General features: G+C 51.9%; 1 protein-coding gene across 1 annotated transcript; it reads left to right on the forward strand.

The window, feature by feature from the left end:
• Positions 1-4,892: 4,892 nt before the first annotated feature.
• Positions 4,893-12,767, forward strand: ATOX1 (antioxidant 1 copper chaperone). Its single transcript, XM_073355295.1, has 4 exons — positions 4,893-5,034; positions 7,062-7,137; positions 10,339-10,514; positions 12,511-12,767. The coding sequence occupies exons 1-3, from the start codon at positions 5,029-5,031 to the stop codon at positions 10,461-10,463; spliced, it is 207 nt and encodes a 68-aa protein (XP_073211396.1). The 5' UTR covers positions 4,893-5,028; the 3' UTR covers positions 10,464-10,514; positions 12,511-12,767.
• Positions 12,768-13,385: the final 618 nt, after the last annotated feature.

Genomic DNA, 13,385 nt, shown 5'->3' on the forward strand with positions numbered 1-13,385 from the left:
GACCCTTGGAGCACTCCACTTGATACCAGCTGCCAACTAGACATGGAGCCATTGATCACTACCTGTTGAGCCCGACAATCTAGCCAACTTTCTATCCACCTTATAGTCCATTCATCCAGCCCATACTTCTTTAATTTGCTGGCAAGAATACTGTGGGAGACCGTGTCAAAAGCTTTGCTAAAGTCAAGGAACAACACATCCACCGCTTTCCCCTCATCCACAGAGCCAGTTATCTCGTCATAGAAAGCAATTAGATTAGTCAGGCATGACTTGCCCTTGGTGAATCCAGAGCCAGAGCCTGCTCGTCCCGACCCCAGTTCCTCTGGCTCCTGCCCCCTTGGCTCCGTGGGGGCCTCTACAGAGCCAGGGATCCTCCTAGAACCCAGCACAGCCCAGTCACCAGCCGAACCTGCTGCGGCCGGCCCCCTGCACGACCCAGTCACCCACCGAACCCGTTGCATCCAGCCTCCGGACCCCTACGTGGCCCAGTCACCCGCTGGGCCCCGGCCTTGCTCAGCCTCCAAATCCAGCACGGCTCAGTCACCCGCTGAACCTGCCTACCTCAGCCTCCGGAACCCTGCACGGCCAGCCTCCCGCTGGGCCCAGGCCTTGCCTGGTCTCCATTCCACAGTGTGGCCCACACCACTGTTGCCACCTGTCTTCATCTAGGCATGTGTGCTGCACTGATCATCATGGTATCTCAGTGCTTTTCCCCACCATTCCAGTCTCCCTGGAAGACTCCTGATGCTGCTCCACTTTGTGCAAAGCACTAAACCGTCTCCATTCCCATTTATTTCCCTGGGGCTGCCACAATGTGTAATGCAGTATCAAGGTTCAGCAGTGCCATCATTACTGAAGCCTTGGGGCTGATACTGCATCCTCTAAATGGTTCTGACCCAGGGCTCCCTGAGTTTACAGCCCTGCCAGCTTGTGAGGCAGGAGTGCGTGATCTTCACTGCTCCCTTAACCCATTGGGAAAGTGAAGGACCTGCTCTTAAGAATTTTCAGCATAGGAATATAATCAAATCCATTCCAATTACACACAAAACTCCATCCTGGGAATTTCCCAGCAAACGTCCCAAGTGACAAGTCCACTTGGATATCAGATCAGTAAAGATCACCCGCTATGCACAGCGAGAAAAGCACAGACTGGAGATCTGTGCCCACCTCAAACGGAGTTGAGTGCAGGAGCACCTGGAAGAGAAGACAAATAGCCTAGTTCACCTGTTTGTACATTAGCATTCTTCTTTCACAGTCTCTTACCAAAATAAACAGAGAAATCCATCCACCTAAAACTTGCTCTTAGAGTTTTGATAAGAAACAAGTCATCAAAATGAGCCTGGGGTTCATTTTTTTGCACTGCCTTTTCACCTCTCTACACTAAAGATATCACTCTCCAAGTGGAAAGAGATGCCCAGGTACTGATCCATCACATAAAATCCAAGTCACATTGCCTTTAGTCACCTAAAAGGGTTAAAGAGCCCCATAAGGTAACAGCAGCTTTCATACCACATCCCCGCTTTAACAAAGTAAAAGCCGTCAGTGCTTGAGGTCAGTTTCCTAAAGCATGTGTTTGTTTTTGCTGTATCTCAGCAAGTCTGTGTGGAGGTGGTGGCCAGGAGGCGGACAATTGCTTGGACCGAATTGACTCTTCTTCCAAAGGGCCAAAATTTCCCTTCACCTGCATCTTGTGCAAACCCAGCTAAATCAGTGGTGGTGTGGAAGCGAGGGTAACGTCTGACCCTATAGCAGGGACTTAATGCCTCTTGTTCCCCTAGCGGGCAGTCTTTTAAGAAGCCATTGTGTAAACCTCCTCCCCCCTTCTCTTGTACAGAGATTTACAGCTGGCATTATGCCATCCCCAACATTAATATCCCCCCTCCCTTTTTTTCTTTTTGCTATTTATATCCTGAACCACATTGCAAGCTGCCAGCTCATAAATCAGTAGCAAGGCCCTTGCAGAGTTTAATACAAGCCAAGGGACGGACAGCCGTGTAAAATAACCCCTCTCCCAGCCCCACAGTTGGGACACTTGTGATACAGATTGAGAGAGGCACAAGGCACAGTGCAGCAGCGTGGTCTCTCGGATAACCGCTCTTCTTATAAAAAGGATCACATCAGCACCTACTTTTACAGCAGTGAAACAAGATGACATTTTCATGTGCAGTGAAATGGATCCACCCTGACCCCTGTGCTACTGGGCCTCAAGGCTGGTATCATCTTCCACCCTGCCTCCCTTGATGCGGGCCCATGTCCAGCTAATTCAGGGAGAGTGAACGTCATGACTCGCAACTGGAACCTGCTGTTAAGTTTGATTCAAAGAATGACTGCTTTAAGAAGCAATTTAGCTTGCTCTGGCCAAGGGCCTGCAGGAGATGCTCCCCATTCAGATTATTTATCCAACTGAAGCTTGGTGCTCTTGCCAGGCATACAGTGGTCAGTTGCTGTCTGTAACTCCCTCCTACACAGTGCACTTCCTGTCTTGTCCCACACAACTCTGCCAGCGCACTTCATTCCTGACCTGCAGCAGGCCTGCTATTCCAGTCCTCAGCTCCCCATGCACGACTCAGACATTTCTTCTAATCCGACCTGCTGCATCCCTTTCTATTCCAGTCCTGGGCTCCTCAGGCAGCTCTACCAATGCATCTCAATCCTGATCTGTCACACTTTCTACATCGATTATCTACACCACTGCCCATGCCTCTCAGTCCCACCGTGCATCACCTCCTTTACATCACACCCTACTCTCAGATTTACAAAGCAGATTTCTTCCACTCCATTTCTTCCAAAGATTAGTTTAGTGCAGTGCTTTGGGATGGGGGCCAAAACCAGGAATCACCACCTCACTAGCCAGCGCTTGGGAGATACTTGCAATTCCAGAGGGGCTAGGAGATAGTGTTCCCAGGTGGATTTTTATCTGTCATTTCACCTGACCTATTCTAGAGCAGAAAAACCAGAGCATCTATCAGGCTTTCACTCAATGCTCTACCCCATGCTGGAGGGTTCTCCTGCTCCTATACACTTCAATAACCTCTTACAACTCATAGGCTGAAGGGTGGTTTCCTGATGCACCCAAGCCAAGCCAGCTCCCTCCAGCCCATTAGGCATCTAATCCTCACTGTTATCTCCCCACCAGTGGGACCTTCCCCCAGCCACCAGCACCCTTTTTATTCCAGTGCTGAGGACTATCGCTCCAGGGTGCATGTGGCTCTGTGCTAAGGATGGTGGAATTCCCCAACAGCTGTTAAGTATCCACCATTGATTCAGAACTTTCCCAATTGTTTCACCAACTTCTTTCTTTTACACTCCCGCCCATATCCACAACCCCCTTTTAAATCTGCAGCCGGTATTTCTATTGCTTTCTCACATACAAATTCTTATGGAGCAGTTTGTCCAGCTGGGAGAAAATATCCTTTCCCCAAACCCAATCAGATTCTCAGTATCGGCACAGTTGACATCAGCTTTAATCCATTTCCTAATTAGGAGTGAAAACTCTTTCATTATTTAAAAAAAAAAATTCACCCTTCATCCTAAATTGTCCAAACCCTGATTTACTGTCCCAGTCACAGCTCTGTAGAAAAGGGAGGAGAAATGGAAGTGGGTGGGGTGACATTTGGGTCTCATTTACACTAAAGAAATTTACCAGGGTTCCCCCCTAACCTTAGGTATAGTGTAGACATACCCTTAGGGCACACTAAGGAAACATTGGGTCCTCCACAAAAGTGCTCCAAATAGTGCACATGCGTCATGCCAAATATAGCTTGGATTACATTTGCTTTCAGCAGGCCTAAATGCAGGGCAGCTCACTCTAAACCAATTTGATCCCAGAACTCCAGTCCTCCCACAATTACCTTTTCTCTCTCAGGAGCAAATAACTTCTGATCTCCGTCCTTGCCCTGAACTTTTTGATTTGTCCTCCCTGTTCAGTTAACCTCCACGTAGGGTTTCTGGCTACTGCCCTCTGGTGTCGTGGTGGCATTGCAAAGTCTCCCAGAATCCACTGCTTCTGGAGCTGCAGAGGAACAGGGACTGTGGGATAGATACGCAGAAGTCACCGCAACTTGGCTTGGCAGAGTCTGGCCTGTGAGGCTTGCACCCAGTACTCCTGGCAAGTCCATGCTTTGCATGGATGCACATTAGCAATTATTGGGCCCCCTTAGGGTGATGGGAACACAGTGACATGCCTGTGAAGGGCCTTCCCCAAGACTCTCAGCTGTCCCAAACCAAAAAGTAACAATCACTTAAACATAAATGAATAACAGCATCTCCCTTTAAGTGAATCTGGACAACTACAGGGCTCCAAAGCTCAGGGGCTCTCCATTTTCTTTATGGCCTGCCTGGGTTACTCTTCCTCTGGGTTATTCTTCCTCTGGGTTACAAGTCCCCCTTCTGTGCTCAGCCCCGGAAGCTATGGGTCTGTTATAGCCCCCCGTAGGGTGGCTCTGGAGCTCTGCCAGCCCATGCTGTCAGCTCTGGAGGTTCCCCAGTTCAATCCCCAGGCCGGCAGCCAAGAAGGCAGGAGCTCTCACCTTTCCCTGCCCCGGTGCCCACAGCTTAAAATGCTGGGGGAGGAGGGGATGCTCCTGAGACACCCCCTACAAGTCTGGGGTTAAGTAGGGATGGCTGAGTGTCACTGGGCTCCTGTGCAGGGGGCTCAGCCTGCCTGTGGGGTTACGGGGGGGGGGGGAACTGGAGAAAGCGCCACGGGGGATTATATTCATCCTACAAGGCGGGGGGCGTGGAGGGGAGGCAAACCCTCTCCCGGCAGAGCGGGGAAGCCAGGCAGGGCTGGGGCCGGCTGCAGGAGCGGGTCTGGGACGCGCCTCCGCCCAGGGAGCCGGCCGCGCACCGCGCCCTCCCGCGGCACGGAGCGGGGCGCGCAGGGGCTGGGCGAGCAGCCTGCCCCCGGCAGGCGGAGGCGGAGGCGGAGGCGGCGGCGCTGGGCAGGGCACGTACCGGCGCCCTAGTGCCTCAGTCCGCGCGGAGCCGGGAGAGGAGCAGCGGCACCGGCCGCCCTGCGCCGCTGCCATGCCGGTGGGTGCTGCGGCCGCGCTCGCTGCGCCTGGCCCGGGGCTGCTGGGGCACGGACCCCGGCGGGGCCAGCGGCCCCTCGCCCGACTCGGGCTCACGCCTCTGCGAATCGGGCCCTTTCCTGCCTTGAGCCCCGCTGGGTGGGGAGGGGCCTGATCCGAATTCGCCCCGAAGCCTGCCGAATTCCGAATTCGGCCCGCTAGAGAGCGGGGGTGGGGGGGTTGGTCCGGATATAAGGTTCAGAGGCGGATCCAGGCGCCCCCCAAACCTGGGTGGGGGGCCGTGGGTCAGCGGTTCGGGCTCAGCCCCTCTCTGAGCTCACGCCGGTGAATGCTGCGCCCCGCAGGGACCAGGGAGAACCGCTTCGTTGTAGGCCGGGCTTTTGCCTGAAAGCCAGATCACTTGTTACTAGTAGCTACAGTGGGGCACGCTCGGGCCTGCTGGGGCTAGGGGGCCTATGGGGGAGAGTCATCAGCGCAGGTTAATGGCACCTGGTTTTCTGACTTGGGGGGGGGGGGATCCTGACCCTCACGCCTGGGATAAGCCAAACATCTGCAAAACTAGCTCGTTCTCCTCCTCCAGATCAACCCTTAAAATTCTCTTTTGCTGTAGAGGCTGCAAAAGGCTTGACGGCCAGGCTGCTGGTGTATTGAGCCCACTGCTTGTCATCGCGCTGAGCAGTGTTCTCAACGGGTCCTTCTGCTCCCCGCTCTGTCTGTAGCGTGTGTTCTCTGTTTGTCTTGCACTTAGACTGTAAGTTCCTCGGGGCAGGGGCTGGGTTTGTGCAACGCCTGGCCCAATGGAGGGCTTGGTCCATCACGCCCCTTATTTATACCTCTTGCAGCCATCCAGTTGTTTGTACCCAGTTGAACAGAAGGGGTGGGGCCTTATCCACTAATTCTAGGGGGGGAGGGTTGGGGATTTTCCAGAGTTTTTCATTTGGGAAAATTCTCCCAAAATCAGACTAACCTTAATGAATTTTTAAAATGTCAATGAGAACCAAAATTGTTGTTGTCTTTCTGGATGAAAACTTTCCCTTGGAGCCTTGGGAACTCAGACACAGTTGGAGTGAGACATAAACTGGCTACGGGCTTGTCTGTACTTAAAACGCTACAGCAACACAGCTGCAACACTTCAGTGTAGACACGACCTATGCTGACAGGAGGGGTTCGCTGTCAGCTTAGCTAATCCACCTCTCCGGGAGGCAGCAGCTAGGTTGGCGGAAGAAATCTTCTGTTGACCTAGTGCTGTCTACACAGGAACGTAGATCAGCATAACTATATTGCTCAGGGGTGTGTGGATTTTTCACACCCCTAAATGATGTAACTCAGTCAACCTAATTTTTTAGGATCAACAAGCCCATGGCCTTGAAGCAGCAGTAAAATGAAGCTGATTGGTTTTTTTTATCTGAATAGTGAACATACAGCGTTAGTGCGAAAAAAGAAATTTAGGATTCTTTTGGTTGTAATAACTGAATATGTTAATTAATAACACAGGTAAATACATTTTATGTTACTGATAGAGTTTCTTTTAGTAGCAGCTAGGATCATAATTAAAAATATGTGATTTTTTCTAACAATGTGCCAGTCATGTCCCTTTAATCATGTTTTAAAAGTACAGTAGTATTGTTTGTATTGCAGTGGCATGTCTAGGAGCCCCAGTTAGGGATAAGGATCCTATTACACTAGGCCAGAGTAAGAAAAAGAAAGCCCCTGCCTCAGAGAGCTAAGAGTCTAAGACAACACAGTAGGTGAATACAGACAGGTTGTGGAGCACAAGGAAACAATGAGATAAAGTAACTAGATAAGCTGGAGTTTGCAGAAAGCTTGGTTTTATGCTAGAGGACGTTTGCAGTGTTTGGATTACGATCAGTGTCTGGTAGGATTGGGGTGAGAGCATATTTTGTATGCGACATCATGAGGGTTTCAAATCCAGGTCTCCAGAGGGCCTGGGTCAGTGTATTGGGATAATTGCTGACAAAGCAAGAAGGGCTCCTGGTTGTCTCCAATCCGTTCTCTTCCTTATTTCAGAAGCATGAGTTTTCTGTTGACATGACCTGCGAAGGGTGCTCCAATGCGGTCACCCGCGTTCTCAACAAGCTGGGAGGTGAGTGGCACTGCTCTGAGCCAGGTGTAGAATTGCACAGGGATCAGCAAACAGCTTTCACGGATGTGGGAGTTTCCATACTAGCCTTAAGGGACCAACGGCTCCTATGGCAGTGAAATGGAAACTGTAGTCCAAGTGCCCCACTCCTACGGGCCCCCGCCTCAAGCTATGTGTCCTGGCAAAGTCACCCATCGCTGGGGGTAGTTCTCAATCCCCACGGGTGAGGGAAGGCCTCGTTATTCTGACTCCTCCTTTGGTAAGAGACCGTGCAACCCCCCCAGGAGAGGAGTATTGCTTTGGACTGACCAGCCGTGGCATTTGCGTGGGAGGCTCTGGCATGCCAGACAATGCCCTCCACAAACAGGGAGCTGCTCTGTTGGCAGGTGGCATAGCCAGCATAAGCCCCTGCCAAGGCAAAGTGTGGATTGTCTGACCTGGATGAAGAGCCATGAAATCCTGGCCCTGCTGAACCCCAGGGGAGTTTTGCCATTGACTTGAATAGAGCCAGGATTTCACCCTGTATGTTATAAATGATTTCCCTAAAGAACTGGGTCCTCACTTACAGCCTTCACCTGCTCCCCTCTCTGCAAAACTGGCTCCCGCTTTTGTTCCTAGCATTCGGTTTGCTCTTCGCCATGTGGCACCATTTCAGGACTGGTTCCAGGGAATATTCAGGCTACTCTTGCTGCTACCTGAACACCTTCAGGCTGGCACCTCTGGCCCAGTTGGGGCCCTTCTGTCACTGACCGGTTGCATTCCTGGCAACAGACAAGAGTCTGCCAGGTGATCTTCTCCTGAGAGAAACTTGCCTGGGCAAAGCAGCATTTCCGGGCAGCCAGGAGAAGGGGTGTGAAGCAGTGGCATTAATGCGGTACCTGTGAGAGACAGCGAGGGGCAGAGCCCCTGCAGGGGGTTTGTGCAGCTCCTCTCTGGGCAGCCTTGGCAAAGATGCGGGCGACGTTTAAAACACGAACTGCCCGTTCCTTTTTAAAATCCACCCTGCCCCACCCCTTCTGGCTATTTCACAGCCAGATCCTTCTTCCTTTGTAGTCTGATGGGGCCTCTCAAGCCCATTCTTGGGGCACTTGCCTGCCCAGGCCTGGGGAAAGACTCCTGGCAGAGGGAAGCAGAAAGGACTTTGGCCGGCTTAGCATGGTGTTGCCCAACCACGCTCGCAGAGGAGCGATTGGGGGCTGGAGGGTTGCCTGTTCCAAACTCGGTCTTGCCCTCCCCCTGCAGATGAGCTGGGAGTCAAGCCGCTCCTTGAAAGCCAGCCACCCACCCTGTTCCTGTGGGAGCCGCTGCTGCAGCTGATTAGTCAGTAACGAATTATTGATCTGCAGTGGCAAGATGTCTAATTGGAATCTGTGACCTTTGATGAGGTGGGGGGAGGGAAGTTGCTCGGAGCTCTCTTGTGACTACAGGAAGTTGCAGTCAGCAGACTGCAGCCGTTTCTATTCTCCTTTCAGTGCCTCCTCCCAAACCCACTGACATCCCTGTCTTTCCACGGACTCCGCTGGGCTTTGGACCAGGCCCCGAGAGCAGAAGGAGCAGGGGCCTGATGCCCCTGGTGCATCTAGCATACTCCTGCCTCTGCACTGCTGCCGTAGGGATGGCTGTCGTGATTCCCCTGAGGGATATTGCCAGCGTCAGAACAGCGGCCCTGCCAAGCACAGGGAATCAATCACTGCCGTGGCTATGGAGAAACAGGATGACCTTCCCAGCCACTGATCAAGCAGCCTGCGCTTTTCCATCCAGGTGCTTTTACCAGCTCTTCCAAACGATAAACCCCATGCCCCATCTGTATTACAAAGGAGTGGAGTCAGCCTGGGGTGGGTAAGTTGGCAGCTGCCTTCCCTACGCAGTAGAGGAGCGACTCCTCATGGAAAGCCCAGCTTTGTTCAGCTTGGTTGAGAGTGGGCCAGCCCAAGCTTCGGCTGACGAGCTAAGACCACCAGGGAAACGCCCGGCACGCCAGTGGGCCTGCTGGAGCTGAACTTTTATTTAGTACAGACTTCAAAAATAAAATCACATATTGACGCTGATGTCCGCTGAGCTGTATTTACCAAGAGAGCCGCGCTGGAGTTCCCGGACAGCTAGATGGCCGCTCCCGAGCAACATGACAGGCGGAACAATAACTGACAGGGCAAAGAAACCTCAGAGCGCTCTGAATGAATGCGAATGCACCCAGCGCCGGTGGCTCATGCCAGTTCTGGTTTCTCATGGATGCCTCTCCCTCCCTCACCCTGTGTGGCCCTGCTGCCTCAGGAAGAGACCAGGGAAATGCCATTTCCGAGCAGGATGGCAGTGCTAGAACTAGATCAGTCCAGCCCTGCTACTTAGCCTCTCGTTGGAGCCACGGACAGTGCTTCCCTTGGAAGGGAAGGGCCAGGCAGGAGGCGGGAGGCGAGCTCTGGAGCGGATAGGTCACTGCAATGTTTTTGCCTGGTGGTGGTAATATGCTGACATGCCAGCTGGAGGCGCACAAAACCTGTGTCACCAGAATATCCTTTGACTGCCCGCTCTGTGTGATGTACTCCATGTATCCTGGGGGTAGTTTTTCTAGTTAACAGTGTGCCTTGAGCATCTGTTTTCAGACCCCAGCAGACAGAGAGGGACTTTGCTCTGGGGGGGCCGCTGGAAACGAAATTCCTGTCTCTCAGCTCAATCCTGCATCCCTGCACCCTTCGCCCGCTTCTCAGCACTTTCCTCGCCAGTCGCACGTTTAAGGATTGTCCCTTTAAACCAAGGGGGCGAGGACTTCTGGTGGTTGGAGGCCTGGGCAGAGAAGGAGCCCCACAAAGCACTCTGAGACCTGTGGAGGAAAGGTGCTGAAGAAATGCAGTAGAGGGGTATTTGTGCCCTCTCCTGATGTTGCAGTGAAGTCAAAAGGCTGAGTTAGCAGCATGAGAAGCTGCATGGCTGGGGGCTGTACCTGTGGGGCAGGACTGAGATGTCCGAGCAGGAGCAGTGGTTGGGTGATGTCTGAGTTTGCATCAGAGCAAGGATGGGCACACACTACCTAAGTCTTGTTTATGTTTTCAGACTGCTCACCTGGTTCTTAATGGGATACTCAGTGCATCAGCTCTAACCCATCCATGAGGGAGGGGGCAGAGTCAGGGGGCGGTGGCCATGGCGGGTCCTCTGGTTGGAGGCTGCACGGTTCTTCTCACACGCGGGGTATCCTTTCACCTCCCCCAGGTGTCCAGTTTGAGATCGACCTGCCCAACAAGAAGGTGTGCATCAATTCGGAGCACAGCGTCGACACCTTGCTGGCCACACTGAAGAAAACCGGGAAGAGTGCCTCCTACCTGGGGGAGAAATAACCCCTGAGCCGATGGGTCTGAGGGTCAGGCTTTCTTCACACCCCAAAGAAGGTCAGTCTGCTGCCAAAGGGCTCTCCTTACACAGCTAGTGGATGCAAGACGCTGAGGAGAAACCCTGAGCTCACCCGCTCTGCCCAAGGTCCCACAGGAAGTGATGCTGGGTCAGGGCAGCCCCCACAGTGCAGTGGCAGCAGGGTTTGGGCACGTTCCAGGGTGAAGAGCTGGGCAGCAGGCTGAGCTGTGATGCCAACAAGGTGGGTCTTGGGGAGTCACTGCCAGTGTCGAGATTGGAAGGTGTGGCCTGTGCTCAGTTGTGGCACGGGAGCAAAAACCACCGTAACATCCCACTCCCCTGCCCTCCTTGCCACAGGGCAGCGGCACTAAGAACTCCCCTGAGCCAAAGGCACCAGCCCCTGGCCCCATCCGGGATGGGATCTCTATCTGAGGAGGAAGCATTACCAGCCAGCACAGCCAGAAGCCTATAGACTGACCCCTCTGAATGCTGAGTGGACACGCCCGCAGCAGTGCGCGTGTAGGGCCAGGCTGAGGGAAGTTAAAGAGCGGTTGCTGTTTCCTGGGGGAAGCTTGCACAGACTTTACATTTGGAAACCTGTCGGCTTCCCTCCGCCAGCTTGCAAATGTGAGCTTGGCACTACCAGTTGCCCCACTGTGGTCGCATCACCGTTTGCTTCTTCAGCAGCCACGTGTGATCGTTCAAAGGGCAAGCTTGCGGGGGGTTGCGTGTCCCTGGACTCTGCTCCAGCAGGGTGTCAGGGGAGCAGAGAGTGGCTCCTTCCCTTTCTCACCCCGAGATGACCAAACTGTGTGTGTGCAGGGGGAGAGATGAGGCTGAGAGGGGCTCTCTCCTCCTCCTGATGTCTAATACTAGGGCAGAAGGGACATGGCCCCTCATTCTGAGTGACACCCTTCTCCATGCCAGCATGTGAGATGTGACAGGGGAACAAAGCCCTGGCTGGGATGATTTAGTTGGGGATTGGTCCTGCTTTGAGCAGGGGGTTGGACTAGATGACCTCCTGAGGTCCCTTCCAACCCTGATATTCTATGATTCTATGACTCAGTCTCCCTCTCACACTGTTATTTTATAGCTTCTCCCTACCCGAGCTCTGATTGGCTAAGTCCTCAAATTCTTAATATTTATGACTCCGCCCAGTCACTATTTTCTAACATACTAAATGTACAACTAATAAGAATTGGAAAATATTTACTTATATAATTGCTTAAATAAATGTACATAATTATAGCATACCCTCCTAGGTAACAAAAAGATGGACCAAATCTATTGTAAAGGCTCTGTTTAGTTGTAAATCAACATGTGTTAGTGGTTATATCAACCAATGAGAATGCACCTGAAGGACAAATGGAAAAGTTGATCAAACTTGATTATTTAAATTGAGGCTTTCCAGTTGGTGATTTAAATCGATCCACCCTGGAGGACTCTTTGCTTACGGTTAAATTTTCAGGATTGCTGAGCACTGACCCATCCTACTGCAGTCAGTGGGAGCTGCATGTGCCCTTTGCCTCTGAAAATCTGGCCCTTATCTTTGGTATAGCACTCTGACAATTGAAAGCACTGGGTAGAGAGTGGACTTGGATCACGTACGTTATATTTGTTGCTGTTTAAATGGGCACCGGCTCCTTGAAAATCACTCTTAGAAAATCCTTTGTCTACCCTGGTTACAACGAACCTCTTAGATAAGTGTAGCTGGAGGATTAGAGGACCCTAAATGTTTTCCTCTATTTTCAGGTAGTTTGCTTTACATCTGACACCGTGCTTTTCATACAGCCCGTTACTTCCTGCATATATTACACACAGCAAGAAGGGAGAGGATTTTTTTCTTTAAAATGAGGGTACTAGTTGTGAAACCACATGCACTGGCTGGGGAGTCCTGGGGGAAGTTAATACCTGGAACTCTTTAATTCCTATTTTGAAATTGACTAAATGTCAACTTGCTGAGTTTCCTTTAGGATTTAACCAGCAGGGGGCACCCCAGTATAATTCCCCTCCTCACTGTCCTTGTTTTTGCAGGAACGCTAACATGATCGCTTCAGTGAGAAGATGGCCTGTATACACATCTGCTGACACCCTCTCTCATTTGACCCCGGTTACCCTGACAGCTGTTGGAAAGAAGAAGGCTGGGAGGAGGAAGGACCCTCGGAGGGAAAGGACCATGATCTACTTGAACCATAGTTTGTAAAACTCCCCTCTTGAAATGGAGAGTTCAGGTGCGCTCTCCCTCTCTGGCCTTGCAGTAAACGAAGGAGCCGCTTCTATTTTCAAATACATGTTTCTGGTGCCTGGTGTTTTCTTCAGCCGGGGGAGGTGGCTGATGCATAGGTAGGGCTCTTAGAAACAGGAGATTGCTTGTTACTTAGGAGAGGATCTCCAGGCTGTTTGTTCTCCAGGGAACTTGCACTGAGCCCTGTGTGCTGGCTACAGAGTCGGCTTGAGATAATGTCTCTGGAGAGCCGAGTTCAAATGCTGATTAAGTGATAAGTGACATGAGTTGGTGCCTCAATGGACCTTGATTATAGTCAGACTTTGCAGCGGGGCCTCAAAATGTGAGAGAAGCACAAGATTTGCTGAGTGGATCCTTTGGACAGTGGAATCAGTCCCTTCCTTTGAACAGTATCATTTTCCCCCTATCCCAAGGGAACAATTATATTACAGTAGCACATAGTGATCCCAGCTGAGATCAGGACCCGGTGCTGAACATATATGTGCTTAGAGACAGACCCCATACTCCAGGTAACACCGCAAGTCAGTGGGTGAGACTGGAACAGAACCCAGGTCTCCTGGTTGCTAGTCCAGTGTCCCATTTACTAGCCCACATTGCTTCTTAACCCACAATAGTGTCCCCCTGCTGTTTAATTGAGATTTCCTTTGTGATTCCTGTTCCAGCA

The sequence above is a fragment of the Lepidochelys kempii genome, chromosome 8 (assembly GCF_965140265.1).
Source record: "Lepidochelys kempii isolate rLepKem1 chromosome 8, rLepKem1.hap2, whole genome shotgun sequence".
Taxonomy (NCBI): domain Eukaryota; kingdom Metazoa; phylum Chordata; order Testudines; family Cheloniidae; genus Lepidochelys; species Lepidochelys kempii.

What these genes read in the sequence shown, in the direction of transcription:
- ATOX1 (XM_073355295.1), top strand. An exon ending in CGTTCTCAACAAGCTGGGAG is followed by an intron (nt 7,138 to 10,338) that starts GTGAGTGGCACT and finishes CACCTCCCCCAG; the next exon opens with GTGTCCAGTTTGAGATCGAC.